The sequence below is a fragment of the Sapajus apella genome, unplaced genomic scaffold (assembly GCF_009761245.1).
Source record: "Sapajus apella isolate SASKATOON/1434 unplaced genomic scaffold, GSC_monkey_1.0 scaffold28, whole genome shotgun sequence".
Taxonomy (NCBI): domain Eukaryota; kingdom Metazoa; phylum Chordata; class Mammalia; order Primates; family Cebidae; genus Sapajus; species Sapajus apella.
Window position 1 is genome coordinate 12,789,108 of NW_022436968.1, and position 16,032 is coordinate 12,805,139.

The window sequence follows — 16,032 nt, forward strand, 5'->3', positions numbered from 1 at the left end:
GATGGGTTTTGTCTTTTTATCCAATTTGCCAGTCTGTGTCTTTTGATTGGGGCATTTAGTCCATTTACATTTAGGGATAATATTGTTATGTGTGAATTTGATACTGCCATTTTGATGCTAGCTGGCTGTTTTGTTCATTAGTTGATGCAGATTCTTGATTGTGTTGATGCTTTTTACCATTTGGTATGTTTTTGGAGTGGCTGGTACTGGCTGTTCCTTTATATGTGTAGAGCCTCTTTCAGGAGCTCTTGTAAATCAGGTCTGGTGGTGATGATATCTCTGAGTGCTTGCTTGTTCGCAAAGGATTTTATTTTTCCTTCACTTATGAAGCTTAGTTTGGCTGGATAGGAGATTCTGGGTTGAAAGTTCTTTTCTTTAAGGATGTTGAATATTGGCCCCCATTCTATTCTGGCTTGTAGGGTTTCTGCTGAGAGATCTGCTGTGAGTCTGATGGGCTTCCCTTTGTGGGTAACCTGACCTTTCTCTCTGGCTGCCCTTAGCATTTTCTCCTTCCTTTCAACCCTGGTGAATCTGATAATTATGTGCCTTGGGGTTGCTCTGCTTGAGGAATACCTTTGTGGTGTTCTCTGTATTTCCTGGACTTGAATATTGGCCTGCCTTGCTAGGTTGGGGAAGTTTTCCTGGATAATATCCTGAAGAGTATTTTCCAGCTTGGATTCATTCTCTCCGTCACATTCAGGTACACCTATCAAACGTAGATTAGGTCTTTAAACATAGTCCCACATTTCTTGGAGACTTTGTTCATTCCTTTTTACTCTTTTTTCTCTATTCTTGCCTTCTCGTTTTATTTCATTGAGTTGATCTTCGACCTCTGATATCCTTTCTTCTGCTTGGTCAATTCGGCTGTTGAAATTTGTGCATGCTTCACGAAGTTCTCGTGTTGTGTTTTTCAGCTCCATCAATTCACTTATATTCCTCCCTGTGTTGTCCATTCTTGTTAGCATTTTGTCAAATCTTTTTTCAACGTTCTTAGTTTATTTGCATTGGGTTAAAACATGTTCTTTTAGCTCACTGTAGTTTCTTACTACCCATCTTCTGAAGTCTGATTCTGTCATTTCGTCACACCCCTTCTCCATTCAGCCTTGATCCCTTGCTGGTGAGGAGCCGTGATCCCTTTTAGGAGGAGAGGTGTTCTGGTTTCAGATGTTTTCATCCTTTTTGTGCTGGTTTCTTCCCATCTTTGTGGGTTTATCCACCTGTTGTCTTTGTAGTTACTGACTTTCAGATTGGGTCTCTGAGTGAACTTCCAGTTTGTGGATGCTGAAGTTACTTCTTTTTCTTAGCTTTCCTTCTAACAGTCTGGCCCCTCTGCTGTAGGACTGCTGAGGTCCACTCCAGGCCCTGCTTGCCTGGAGATCACCTGCAGCAGCTGCAGAACGGTAAGGGTTGCTACCAGTTTCTTCTTCTGCTATCTTTGTCTCAGAAGGATATCCGCCTTGTCAGTCTGTTCTCTTCTTTATGAGGTGACTGGATATACAGGGATCAGGGAGCTGCTTGAGGAGACAGTCTGTCCTTTATTGGAGCTTAAGTCCTGAGCTGTGAGCTCCGTTGTTCATTCAGAGTTGCTGGGCAGGTGCTGTTAGGTCTGCTGCAGCAGAACTCAAAAACTCCCTATTTTTTTTTTCCCCAGGTACTCTGTCCCAGGGAGTTAGAGCTTTATTTACGAGTTTCCATTGTGCTGCTGCCTTTTTTTTTCTTTCAGGGCTGCCCTGTCTGCTAGGAGGCAGCCTAGGCACTGTCTGCCTGCAGAGGCTTTGCTGGGCTGCTGTGGGCTCCGCCCAGCTGCCATGTGATCTTCCCTGCAGTCCTGTTTATATGGGTATAGTTAGAACTACCTTGGCAATGGTGGCCTGCCTCTGTTATGATGGACTCTCTCTGTAGTGGCGGGTTGCCTCGGCAACGGCAGGCTGCCTCCCTAGTGGTGGAGTGACTCAGTAATGGCGGAAGCCCCTCCCCCACAGAGGCAGACTGTCCCGGGTTCAGCTGTGCTTGCTGTGAAACTCGCAACCCAGAGCATTTTCAATTACTGATTTTTGCGTGTGTGTGGGGGGGATTGGGGGTGGGACCAGCCGAGCCTGATCACCTGGCTCCCTGACTCAGAGTCTTCTAGTTGTTGTTGTTGTTGTTGCTGAACGGTCAACTCTCTCCCAGTCTTCCAGTCGCCTGTTGAAAAGGCACCGGAATCTCCTGTGCCGCCACTCACTGAGCCGGCTGAAACAGCCGCGCTGAGATTCCTGGCGGGTTTTTTGCCTTGGAATCTCCTGGCCTGGCTCGCTATTTCAGATGAATGGGTGACTCTGCCATCTCAGAGCTCCACTTGCCAGCTAAGAGGGCACCCGAACCAGTGTCTTTTGTACACAGAACCGCTCCGCCAGGGCGCCAGCAAAGCAGCCGTTCGGGCCGAAACAGCCATCGGGCCGTGCTGGTGACCCATGGGGCTTCTCCGCCTGGGAATCTCCTGGTCTGTGGGCAATAACAATCCATCTGGAAATGTGGCATCCACTCACCCGCTGCACTTTTACTGGGAGCTGAAATCCTGAGCTGTTCCTAGTCGGCCATCTTCCCCCGATCTTCCATAATGTCCATTTTTGTAGAAAAAAGTTAATACCTCTTGAAGTAAAGAAATAATTTACCTATATTGTGACTCCTTGGGGAAGAGAGAGAACAATTATATATTCCTTTTTACTTAAAACAATTTTTCAATCACATATTCTCTGCCACAATGGGATTATTTTACTCCTTTAAACATAGACTATAAACACTTAAAAGTAATACTGTTTGCCATACTATTTTTGTTGTATATATTGAAGATAGACCAACACGATGTTTTACATACATATACAGTCAAGTGATTAGTACACTCAAGCAAATTAACATATCCATCATCTCATATAAATAGCTTTTTTTGGTTTTATTTGGTGTTAAAAGTACCTGAAAGTCTATTCTCTTGGCAAACTTCCAGTATACAATACCATATTATTAACTGTAGCCCTCATGCTGTACATTATGCCATTGATCCCATTTGTTTTCATTTTGTTGAATATAGAAATTATTTGGAGAATTATTTATCCTGTAAAATAAAGGTATCATGGAGCTTTACAATTATATTTGCCTATATTCAAAAAACACTGGAAAAGTCTTTAAATCCATAAGCACTGCATTTTGACTAAGTTAGGGTTTAATTTCCTGAGCATTGACTGGCAGAATAGATAAGACTTCATTATTTAATGGATTTTATTATCAATTTTTTTATTGTTTTAGAGTCAAACAGGATTTACTGAAAATGACACAGTTGCTTCTGTTCTGACAGTTTCTATTTATGCAATTTCATGCACTTCTGCTTATGGCCAGATTTTAATGTTAATATATATTATAGGTATATAATTTGTTTTAACCTTAGCTCATTTGATTCTTAGTATGGATTTCTTACAACCATATCATTCTCACTTTTGTATTTTAATCATATCACAAATGGGAACATTGATAGTAATGTAATAGTTATAAATTATTTTAATATATTTTATTGATTTAATCATTATTTGTTATTCATGCTCTGTCACATGAGGGATATTCTGTGTATTTTATATCCTGAAATTTAAAAAGACGTGTAGACACACAGGATTTTTCCATACGAGAACATTGTTAGTTATGTAGATGGTCATTTTGCAAGATTGGGTTATCTAACCATAACTTAGAAAGTATTCAGAGTACTTGATTATAAAAACTGCATCATTTTACATTGAATAACTTCATTTGGAATGTAGCAGTTCTATATTTGAATAAAAAGACTCAATAATTCTCTACAACTCAGTACTCTTCGTTCAAAAGTAGAAATTATTTTTCTTCTGCAATTGCTTGATTTAATCACAGAGCCAATCAATTACTTTCAAAAATGGTATTGCTATTTTGGTTTCTGCCTTCTTTTAAGTGTCCTGATTGTTAGAAGTTAAGGAAGTCCCTTTAAAAACTAGCCAGATCAAAGTGTGCTCAACACATGCTTTTAGGCTGATTTTTAAAGTCTTACGAATTATGAAAGATTTGTGTCATTCTCTTTGGAAAAATATCATTAGGAGCTTAACAATGCTTTAGTTTTTTTTTCATGTCTTTGATAATATAACTTAGAATTTTAAATTTTTAATAAAATTGATGAAAAATGAAGGTATATAACAATAGCATTTTAGCTTTAGCCCATAGCCTTTTTCTTTCTCAAATTACTGATTACAAATTTTAGTTTGTAATTTGCAATTTGATAAGTGCAGACACAGGCATACACTTGTGAAACCATCACCATAACCAAAAATTAACATTACCCATTACTCTCAAAAGTTTCCTTGTACCTCTTCCTCCCTGATTCTCACTTTCTCCATTCCCAAACAACTACTATCTGCTTTCTGTCACTATTAGGATTGTTTGTCTTTTCTTAAATGTTATATTAATATAATTCTCCTCCTCCTCAATGATTGCATCTAGTTTTGTTATAAAAGTAATTTGGTCATCTAGAATGAGTTGGGAATTATTTATGATTGTATGTATAGATATTATTACATCCTTAAATGTTTTTAGTAAAGTCTTTTGGGCCAGAAGTTTTCTTAGATGAAGGAGTTTTAGCTACAAATTTCATTTATTTGTTTCTTTTTGATATTTGGTAGCTTGTGTTTTTAAAGAAAATTATTTCATTCAAGTTATTGAATTTATTGGTCTAATGTTGTTTATATTATTTTGATTTTATAATAACAGTCAACATTTTTGTCTGCAAATTCTATCATCTTTGTCATGTTTGGGTCAATTTAAAATCATTTATTTTTATCCTCATCATGGGTGAATTTTCCTGTTTATTTGCATACCTGAAAATTTTTTATTTGATGAGAGGCCAATTGGGAAAACATCATATACAAGAAATTGAAATTATAAGGAAAGTCAGAGAAATGCAAATGCTGTCAATGGGAAATTAATAAAATTTGGTTTAGTTTCTATGTAGGCAGCAATCACAATGGACAGGCATCTTCAAAGGTCTTACGAGACTAGTGGCATCCCAGATATGCCTGGTAACCAAATATAATTAGGCAGGTACAGATGGTAGGAATGTGGGAGAAAGAGATTTCACTAAAAGAGAAGGACTTGAATGTAAGATGATGTGAGAGTTTTTGAGGAACAGTGACTAAACCAGTTTGCTTAGAAATTAGGATGTGCATAAAAGAAGCAATGGGAAATAACTACAGTTTAACATTTGACCACATTGTTTGCATGTCATACACCCCTCAGAGATTGCAGCTACCTTGAAGAAGGTATTGTGGTACACACACAGGTACCCATGCATTATATACTATATATGTATATATCAGTGTGTTTTATGTATATCCTTATTTATGTACTTATATATACATATATATTCTTATATATGTACTAATAACTATATCTAGATATATATTCTTTTACACAGCCCCAGGTGCAGTGATAGACACCCAATAATTATTTATTTAACTGAACTGGGATTTTAGCACCTTTTTAGCAATGTTGTCTATACTGTTTGATACAACAGCTGTTTACTTGTTTTTCTACCAAACACAGTAGCTGGTAGGGTCCTAATCCACGATTTTCTGGGTCAGAAAAATTGAACATCAAGAACAGGCCCTTACCCTAAGCTTTGGGCACCAGAACAACTTATCTATTCCAGAAATTAAGAACATTGTTTTCTACTCAGCTTGCCCACACTGATTGATGAAAGAAGCAAAATCATTATTAAAGGGTTTTCACTAAATTAAGGGAACTTGTTTATTTTATGCACATGAATTTGTGCATAAAATACTTTATTTTCAGCTCTGAGAATTTGCCTATTGGATGGCTTAAGAATCAGGTAAATAGGATGTGATTATCCTCTTAAAAATAGAGATAAGTTTCTACAGATATATACAAAAAGCCTTAACATTTTGGAACCTACCAGTATAGAACATATGACTATTTGAAAATTATGAAGATGTTTGACCTTGTATTATCTAGGAAGAAAGTAAAATAATAGCTGAAATAAGATTGTTGAGGATTATTCTACATGTAATTTGATTATAAAAGCATATTCACAAATAGGATAGTAATGATATAAATGATTACAGTTAGGACAGTAATGATATAAATTATTCCATTAAGTTGATGTTCTAGTTATAAATAATATTTTTACAATATAAAGGTTTTCCTTTTTATGTAAATAGAAATGTGCACTCACTATTGAAAATGTAGTGCAACAAACAAAGGACAAAAAACGAGTCCTGGTAACCCCCCAATATACGTTCCTATCCAGTCTTTTTGGGTTGGCATTGTGAATTTAGGAGTGTGTGTGTGTGTGTGTGTGTGTGTGCGTGTGTATGAGGGGATATGGTTTTACTGAGTTATAACTATGTGTAATTACATTTTCTAGTTGGGTGGTAAGCCTTACTGAAGTGTTTTTCCCAAGTGGAAGTTTTATGTCGAATTATAGGTTTATATACCTAATTATGAATATCAAGAGATAATTCATAATATTTTGTTTTTAAACCACATTGAGATCTCTATGTGAAAGGGCATGTTCATCGTGTGAGCATTACAGCCTCTTGATTATCACAAGTCTTATCAGTCATAGTTGCAGATGGGATGATTCTCCTAAGAACAACCACAGGCTGTTGTGAGTTAGGAAATGCACTTGTCAGTGGTCTCCCAGGGAGTCATCATCCCATTTGATAATAATGATTTCTCCATTCTTTAGTACCTTATTTTGATTCATTCTCTATTCATTTACCAGTGCGTTTTTGCTTCATCGGCATATAAAAGAAACCACAAAATAATCGTGGCTTAAATGCAATTTTTGTTGTTCTTGCATCAGAAACATGTCCAGAGATGGGTGATTTCATTCAGGTGGACCCACAGCATGATATCCAGACCACTTCCATTTTTCTTTTCTACCATTCTTAGTGTGTGGTACACACTTTCTTTTGCCAGGTCATTTCATGTTCCCAGATGGCTACTGGGCCTTTAGACAGTTCCGCTGCATTTCAGGCAGTAAGGAACAGGCAAGGATGCAAGAGAACTCCTTCCAGTGCAGCTAGCTCTCTCCTGTTGTGAAAGTGTCACCCAGCAACCTCCATGCACAGCTCTGGCAAGAATTTAGTTATGTGACCATACCTAGCTTCAAGAGAGCTTAGACAATGTAGTATTTTTAGTGGGAAAATCGCTAACAAAGAAAAATAGAATGCAGTTTTTCAGGAAAAAGGAAAGGCAACCATTTTAAGTATTTATTGTTTTAAACAATATTACACAACCAAGTAGAACCAAGCTGTATTCAAGTAATTTTCACAAGAAAGACATATGATAGTATATTTGTAAGCCATTGCAGAACTATGGGAAAAAAAAACCAAAATTTTTTTCTTTTATTTTAATAAATAAAGGATAATTTGATGAAGAATAATGTTCTTGGGTCATAAGCATGACAAAAATCTCAAAATCCTCTATATCTTGATCTGTTATTATCACATTCAGTGTTTCAGACAAGCCTTATAGCCAGGCTTAATTCTCCTTTCTAAGTAACCTGTTTCAGTTGTATTTTTGTTGTGCTTTGTTTTGCTTATTCTGTATTAATAAGATGTATTTATTGGTGTATACAATTTATTTTTCAATGTTGTTTCCTGCTGATATTTTACCATACAAATTAAATGGCACAAAAAAGTAATTGTTTACAGCTTCCTGAATAAGAAGTTATCATGTAGGTGTGTCTTTTTTCCCATAGAGAAATGAACTGTTTCTTATGGGTGGAGAAATGTCAAATAGCTTTGGTGAAATTCTTAACTTGCCTTTGTATCTTCACCCTTGGCATTGGAAATTATCCAAAAAAAATTGCTAAAAATCTGCTAAGTTATCTCTATGGGAGTGCCTAAAAGTAGCTGCACTCTACTCTCTCTTTTGCAATACGTTTGAATAGAATGGAACTAAATTCTGTCTGATGACTTAGGAAAACAGACAAGTAGTCTTCATGTTGCTTATCTATAGTATGGAGAGAGTAAGTATGTTCTTCTTGTACTTGGTGAAGGGCAGTATCTTCAGGAATACGTGGCTTTAATGCATCAAAGTTGCCAAAGCTATTACAAACTTAAGGTAATTTGTATCACCTTACTTTATTAGCTATCTATTGCTGTATAACAGTATCACAAGGCTTGGGGCTTAACATAATAACATAAATTATCCTATGGTTTCTGTAATTCAGGAATCTAGCTGAGTCCTATGCTTTAAAATTCCTGACAGCATTGGGACACATCATCCTAAAGACTCAAATATGAGAAAATATTTTCACATTTGCCTGAAGTGAAAAACGAGTGCAGGAAGTATGCTAAGGGCACACACGTGTATTTTTTCTTGTCTCAATTAAACTTCTAAGGAAGTTTTGCCTTTTCTCTTTGTCTTTATTGCTTTATACAGTAAATAATAGCTAATCTAGGAGTCAGAAGATCACTCTTTTTTGTTTATTTTATGAAATCTTTTTATTTTATTTTTCAGTTTTTCATTTATTTCAATAGTTTTTTGGGGGGGTACAGGTGGTTTCTGGTTACATGAATCGGTTGTTTTGTGATGATTTCTGGGATTTTTGTGCACCCATCACCCGAGCAGTGTACACTGTACCCAATATGTAATATTTCATCCCATGCACCCTCCCACCCTTCCTCTGTGAGTCCGCAAAGACCATTATATTATTCTGATGCCTTTGCATTCTCACAGTTTAGCTCACACTTAAAAGGGAGAACATACAATACTTGACTTTCCATTCCTGATTTACTTCACTTAGAATAATGGCCTCCAGCTCCATCTAAGTTGCTAAAAAATAAAACTATTTTATTCCTTTTTATGGCTGAGTAGTATTCCTTTTTGTGTGTGTGTGTTTATGTGTGTGTATCTCACATTTTCTTTACCCATGCATTTGTCAATGAGCACTTAGGTTGCTTACATATTTTTGCAATTGTGAATTAAGAGGAGCATCGTTTGAATATTCTCCTAGTGTCAACACTGAAAAAGCAGAAAAGCCATGGAATAAATTATAGGAATATACTTTTCTGAAAATGTCTATATTGTCTTGAATTTTCAGGAAGACTATCTCTGAAATATTGCACTTAAACTAGCTACCTATCCTCTTAATATTATTGAGAGCTGAATATAATTTCTAATAATTTCTTACATAATAAAGATTGGTCTTAATTATGTCAAAGAATCTGAAAATATTGCTCTTTGTTGACTTGGAAATAGCTATGTTAAAAGTCTTAACTTAGTATATTTAATACTGTATTATTTTCCATATAGTTACAATAAATTCCTTTCTGTTTCTCTCTCTTTGGCTATTTTTTGAAATAGACTACGATGCTTAGTGAAGCAGCTGGAAAGAGGTGACGTTAACGTCATTGACTTGAAGAAGAATATTGAATATGCAGCATCTGTGCTGGAAGCAGTTTATATTGATGAAACAAGGTAAGTTTTAACCTTCCTCTCTTTTATCTTCTTTGCCTCACTCCCCTCTTTGTTCCTCTTTCTTGAAATTCCTTTATCTCAAACCAGAATTTAGCATATCTTCATAAGAAACCGAAATCAAATCTCATTAAAATATGAAAGGTTCTTCTTCATGTAGCTAATTGACTGGACTGTGATTCTCTAAAATTAATACACATTTTAATGCAAATGCTTGAATGTCATAAAATAGTCAAACACTAAAGTTATAAAGTGAAAAAAAAATCTCCTCTTCCCTTACCCTCACTCCCCTTGGGATCAGATTTTTAAATGTCAGAGATATATGTAGGCTTATACTGATATTCACTGATGTAAGGATTTTCCCTATTATCTCAGATTTCAGAGTCCCTTTAGGAAAATGGCTGTTACATGCCCAACATTCTCATGAGATGTGTCTATCAGGCCCTCTATACAGGGATTGCTAAGGGGCAGTCCCAAATGTGTGTTTTTGATTATCCAAACCTAGCCTCATAATTCTCATTAGTAAGTAAATTAGGAAAGGGGACTTATTTGAAGAGGGCTACCAGCTTAGTGCTGTGACCCTCAAAGAGGCCTTTCACCCCTGGAGGATATTTGCCAAATCCAGATGTTACCAATGTCTCTTGGTATTCAAAGATATCTGGTTCCTATTTCTTTTCTCAAAAAGGAAAAAAAATGACAGGCTAATCAGGGCTACCTGTGAATTCAGAGGTAAGAGGGAACCTGTGGGAAGAGAGGCATACATTTCCAGAGTTCGATACGGAAAAGGTGCTAATTTTTTTCAAAGCTACAAAGCAGGTAGAATAGAGGTCTCTTAAAGTACTGAAAGTACTTAAGTCAGTGAAAAAGAGGTTACATAGAGTGAATGATGGCATAAAAGCTAGGGTAGGAATTATAAAAATTAACCTAAAATATCAGAAAATATATGTTCAAAGTATTCTCTTGGTGTTAACAAGTTGTCTCTGAAGGACACACAAATGGTTCCCAGGAGAAAAAAATAGGCAGCATTTGGGCATTTGTCACATAGGTGACAGCAAAATCACCAGTCTAGCCAGCCATTTCCTCCCTCTCCCATCACATTGCTGAACAACCAGAAGCACCAAAGTGATTGGGAACATGGAGGTGAGGACACCCACTAGGCCCTTTTCACTCTGCAGGTATCCATGCCTGTGCCAGGCCTAAGCTTGGGGAACATGAGCGATGTAAAACAAGATGGACAACTACATAACACTAGTTTTAATTTACCTATATGTGTATCTTCACAGGCATGCAGACACACACACACACACACACACACACATTGTTTAATAAGTTAAAAATTCACATGATGAAATTCTTGCCTGGTCAGTCTACTCTGTTTCTCATAAATTTCTTATATGTCTTTCCTGTGGTTTATTACCTAGTTTTATTTTGTATTTTTCTCTCCTCCTTTCATGGAAGGGAGTATACTACATAAATGGTTTTTCATTCTGCTTTTTTTCATTGAACAAGGAAACTTAAAAGTATCCCTTTATTGTATTCTCATTTTAAAAATATTTAATAATGAGAATATTTACTAATAGCTGGCAGAAGAGGCCATAGTGAGAGCTTTGTTGCACAAGTGACTCTTTTTTTGTCCTCAGAATGAAACCCCTCTACTAAAGCATAGCTTGGAGACATTATTTAAGAAAAAGAAAACAGGCTGAGCACAGTGACTCACACCTATAATCCTAGCACTTTGGGAGGCTGAAATGGGCAGATCACTTTTGAGCCTAGGAGTTCAAGACTAGCCTGTGCAACATAGCAAAACCTCAGCTCTACAAGAAAACACAAAAATTAGACAGGCATGGTGGCATGTGTCTGTAATCCCAGCTACTTGCAAGGCTGAGGTGGCTGGATCACTTGAGCCTGGAAGGCCAAGGTTGCAATGAGCTGAGATTGCACCACTGCACTCCAGTCTGCATGGAAAGAAAGAAAGAGAGAAAGAGAGAGAGAGAGAGAGAGAGAGAGAATAACATGGGTATATTTTTAGATTGTAAATTCTATCCAGAATTGTTTTCTCGGTGAATGTTCACTGAATGTATATGAATGTACATGATTCTTCTAAGTAAAAAGAATCCAAAGTATAAATGTTAAAAATACCTGATGTTGTTACCTTGCTCCTTCCTTTTTATGTGTGCTCTTATTGTTCTTAAGATGACTGAACTTAGCAGGTTTAAGATTTCTTCAATCTGTCCTTGACCAGATATTTTCTTTTCTATTTATCTATAAAACTTAAGAACCAAAGAACTATTTAAAGATTTACATTATTTATCTTCGAATGGCTTAATACTACCTGGTTTGCCTAAGTGTCCTGTCTTTCATTTGATAGATTATTATATGCTTTATTTGTTCATTTTTGGATACATTTCCATTCTCTGAAAAGTCTGACTCCATTGATATTTGCTAACTTAGTTCCCTATGATCCCTAACTCATTTAAATGTATGTTATATCTAAAGTATAGCTCGTTTTCATTTGAAAATTGCTCTTTTGTGGGGAAAAGAGGTTGAACACAATGCTGCCCTGTTTTGTGGTAGGAATTAATTTCTTTTTTTCCTTCCTATAACAAAACATCCCATTCTTAATGCCACATTATTCCTAATATTTACACCAAACTTTTATTATTTTATTATAATGCTTCCATGGCATCATGATTTTTAAATTGGATTAATAATAATATCCCACATTTGTATCATCTTCAAAGGGCTCTTAGTTTCATTATCTCACATTAGTCTCACCACAATCCTATGTGATTGGCAGGATGATTATTACTTTCTACATCTTACTAATGAGAGAATTAAAGCTCTTAGAAGGAAAATGGTTTGACAGAGGTCATGGATGGAAGCGTTGGCAAAACTGGGACTCAAACCTAACCCGTGACTTCTTACTTAGTACTCCTTCCTCTATACCTGGCTCTTCTCAGAGTATTCCTATAAAACAGAATGGTTTTTAATGACCTTTGAAAGATTTAGCTGACAACATATAAAACATTCTGATAGCTGGACTTGTAAATCCTGTAGCTAACACGAATTAAAGGTCTACTATGTGCCAAAAAATCTTCTACGCATTTTATATGTACCATTTTATTTAAACATCATAAAAGTCCTATGAGACAGAAACTCTATTATTACCATTTTGTATATGAGAAAACTTAAATCACAGAAAAGCTACATAGCTTACCAAAGGGAAGACAGGAGTTGAAGAGTTGGATTAAGGCCTTGGCAGTTTGACTCTAGGGCCTGGGCTATGAAGCGCAGTTCCCATCATCATCCCTTTTCTAACATTTGATAAAAAGGTGATTTCAGAGACACTGGAAGTTTGATGAAAGTGCACAGGTTGTCAGGATCGTCAGCCTCAGTGGTGTACTCATTGTGTTGCATCTCTTTTCAATTCTACCTTCAGTAATTTCATGGCTAGCTTGAAATCAGCTACAGTGGGAGTATTCGCACCCATGAAAAATAATATGCTATAAATCAGACTTTATTTTTTCTGGAGAGTCTGTTGTTAAACATTTACCATCATACCACAGGTCAGACCTAAGATTACCTCTTATATATCTTCTAAGAGCTGTGATTTTATGATCAAAATATCAGCTTATGAATTTTTGGAGCAATAATAATTCCTGTGGTTTGATTTTCTACATACTTATTGAGACACACAGCAGTAAACTGAGGATGTTTCTGTTGCGATGTCTATACAATTATTAAAGTATCATTTCCCTTAAAACTATCAGTAACACAGAGTTTATGTAAAAGGAGTCAGGTCCAAGAAACGTTTAGTTGCTTTTAAACTTTAAAAACCTTTTGACTTCTGAAGTGTTTTTTGATAGATAATTCTCTTTCTAGAAAAAAATGATTCAGTGAGTATTCCAGAGAAGTATCGTTTTAAAGTTGGGCTGGACTGAAACAAAACAAGTCAACACAAAATAAAGCAGGATAAAACACAAATTATTAACTGGTTTAAAACACACACACACACACACACACACACACACACACACACACACAGGTCCTATTTGACTGCAAAATTTCAGTTAAGAAAGCAATCAAATAAAAAATGTCCCTTTAAAGATGGTTTTGCTGAGAAAAACAAAAACAATTTCTGAATTCTGACTCTTAGTGGAGATGATAGCACAATACCTTAATGAATATGACTGTTGGATTTTCTAAGACATTTTCAAATGCAAATGCCAGTACTTTAAGAGTGTGGTGTCGAGATGTGTCTCTAGAGGCTATTGTTTTTCAAACTTACACAATTTCAATCCAGAAACACGTGGCCTAAAAAATCTGTTCAATTGTCCTTATTTGGATTGGGTTATTGCCAAGCAAAGTAGCATCTTTGGCCTCATGAATATCAGGGCAGGAGCTGTCTGAGAGGTATACTTTTACAATGGGTATCATGCTTACTAATACCTCCTAAAAACATAATTTATAACTTTCTTTGGTTAACATGAACCAATCTTTTTCATAATTACCATGGTTAGAGCATGGACGCTGGATGCAGAAAGAGTAGGTTGTTCAAAGTCTGGATTCTCTACTTAATACTCTCTGTCTTTAAGGAAGTTACTTAGCATCCCTGGCTTTATCATCTACAAAATAGGAGTAAGGACAATGTTCACTTAATAGAGTTGACATGAGAATTAAATGTATCACAACCCCTAACGGAGGTGTTAAATTTTACTTAAAGTTTAAGTAATAACAAAATAGTTCCATTTTAAATAAAATTTTTATGTATTAAGTATGAGTAAAATGCAAATAACTCTAGGATACATAACACATGAAAGTATATGATTTACATTTTCTAATGAAGGTATCAAATATTTCCCTGAGAGCAATTTTTAATCCTGAGAAAATGAAAACAGGTGGGCGCTCGTTACCAAGGAATGAAAGCATAAAATGATGGAAAAGAATGCCTTTCCCTTAATACAGAGTCAAATTATCTCTGTAAAATCATCCTCAGTTGGCTTTTATGTCTTACTAAATCTAAGAATCTTTAATTTGGGGATAGATACTGCATTGATGTCAATCAGTTCTTTATGAAACTAGTCTGATAGAAAGAAATTGAGTGACATTCAGCTTACATTAGAGGCTAAGACCCTTGAAATCACTGAGTAGAGGGACTTCCCAAGGAATCTTCACTCATTTAACAAATACCTGTTGATTACCTGAACTGAATACCAGGCATCCTGGTAATCAGAATCAGGAGCAAAATTGTGCAGGCACCCGGTGGCTAGAAATGGGTCTGGAATTGTGAAGACAAACCTAAGCACAAGAACAAATACTCAAACAAGAAATAGAGAGATTGAGAGAGAGACCCAAGCAACACTGACAGATTACCAGGAGGAAACATCAAGTAGCAGCAGTAACTCATAATCAGAGGGAGTAACATGGGGTAAGAATTTGTACAGAGTTAGACTTCTAAACCAGATATGTCCAGACTTCTAGACTTGCAGGTATTTTTGAATGTTAATGAGTTTGTTGTCTGGCAAAGCTCTCCCTGCCTATGCTTGAAGACATGGCTTCTAACAATAGAACTAAAGGTAAAATATGTCTGGAATATGCTAGATATATGTGCATGGAAGTTCAGAAATATAGTGTCAATTAGAGATGTGAATTACAACTCAAGGGTTTCAGATTTTTTAAGTACCTTTACTTTGATGCTAACCTTCAATAGTTGGAGCGCCTTTGCTATTTGAATATGTTCTCCGTCCTACAGTTCTTGAGAATGCCCAGTGAGTGTTTATTTGTTTGCCAGTGTGTCCTGGCTGTCACTTTCCTCTGCAACCAGCTCTCTGGCTCCAAACTGATGAATTGTTCCTTTGCATTTTTTTCTCTTTTACCTGTTTTTTCCCCCTTAAGTCCAGCTATCTATAACCAGGCTCCCAAGCATGAGCTCAATCTCTTCCTCCTGTTCTCCAAACTGAAGCTAAAATCAGCTGTAATTGCTGTAAGGAATTAGTGATAGATGCTTTCAAAATCTACAACTTAAGCCCTTCCATGGAAGTCCCTTATCAAGCATGTCTCTGCATCCTCTAATGCCTGATGCCCATCTCACAGAGACCAGCTTACGATCCACTACAGAACTCCTTTTGACATGTCTTGCTGTCCTGAGATCAGGACGTCAAGTTCTATGCCCAAGATAAATTCAAGGGGCAATCAAAATTAATGATCAACCCCTATGCTGAAAGACTGTGCACTCTAAATTCACATTTAGAAAAAACATGACAATTTTCTGAAGAACACAGAACCTGAGAGTGATGCAGCTGTGCTCATGGTGAAGACAACCTTGCACATTACTTTCTGGAGTGTTTAGCCTCTTGGAATCCCATTGTCTGAGTCTTCTAAACACCAGAGGAGAGCCCTTACTTTATTTCAGCATAACTGAAAGATCTATTCAAAAGATTTTTTATAAAACAAAAGAGTTATTCTAATGCCTGATGCCCTTCTCACAGAGACCATCTCACAGAGTCTGTGCTGAAGATAAAATAAAGCCTATGTAGAACA

At 36.3% G+C, this 16,032-nt stretch overlaps 1 protein-coding gene across 7 annotated transcripts in view; it reads left to right on the forward strand.

Moving 5' to 3' along the window:
- The window catches only part of PDE1A (phosphodiesterase 1A), a 404,046-nt gene that overhangs the window by 267,701 nt on the left and 120,313 nt on the right, over positions 1–16,032 (forward strand). For all 7 annotated transcript variants that reach the window (XM_032292753.1, XM_032292749.1, XM_032292750.1 and 4 more), the window contains one exon: positions 9,382–9,495. In XM_032292753.1, the coding sequence (XP_032148644.1) occupies positions 9,382–9,495 (114 nt within the window). The remainder of the gene's footprint in view (positions 1–9,381; positions 9,496–16,032) is intronic.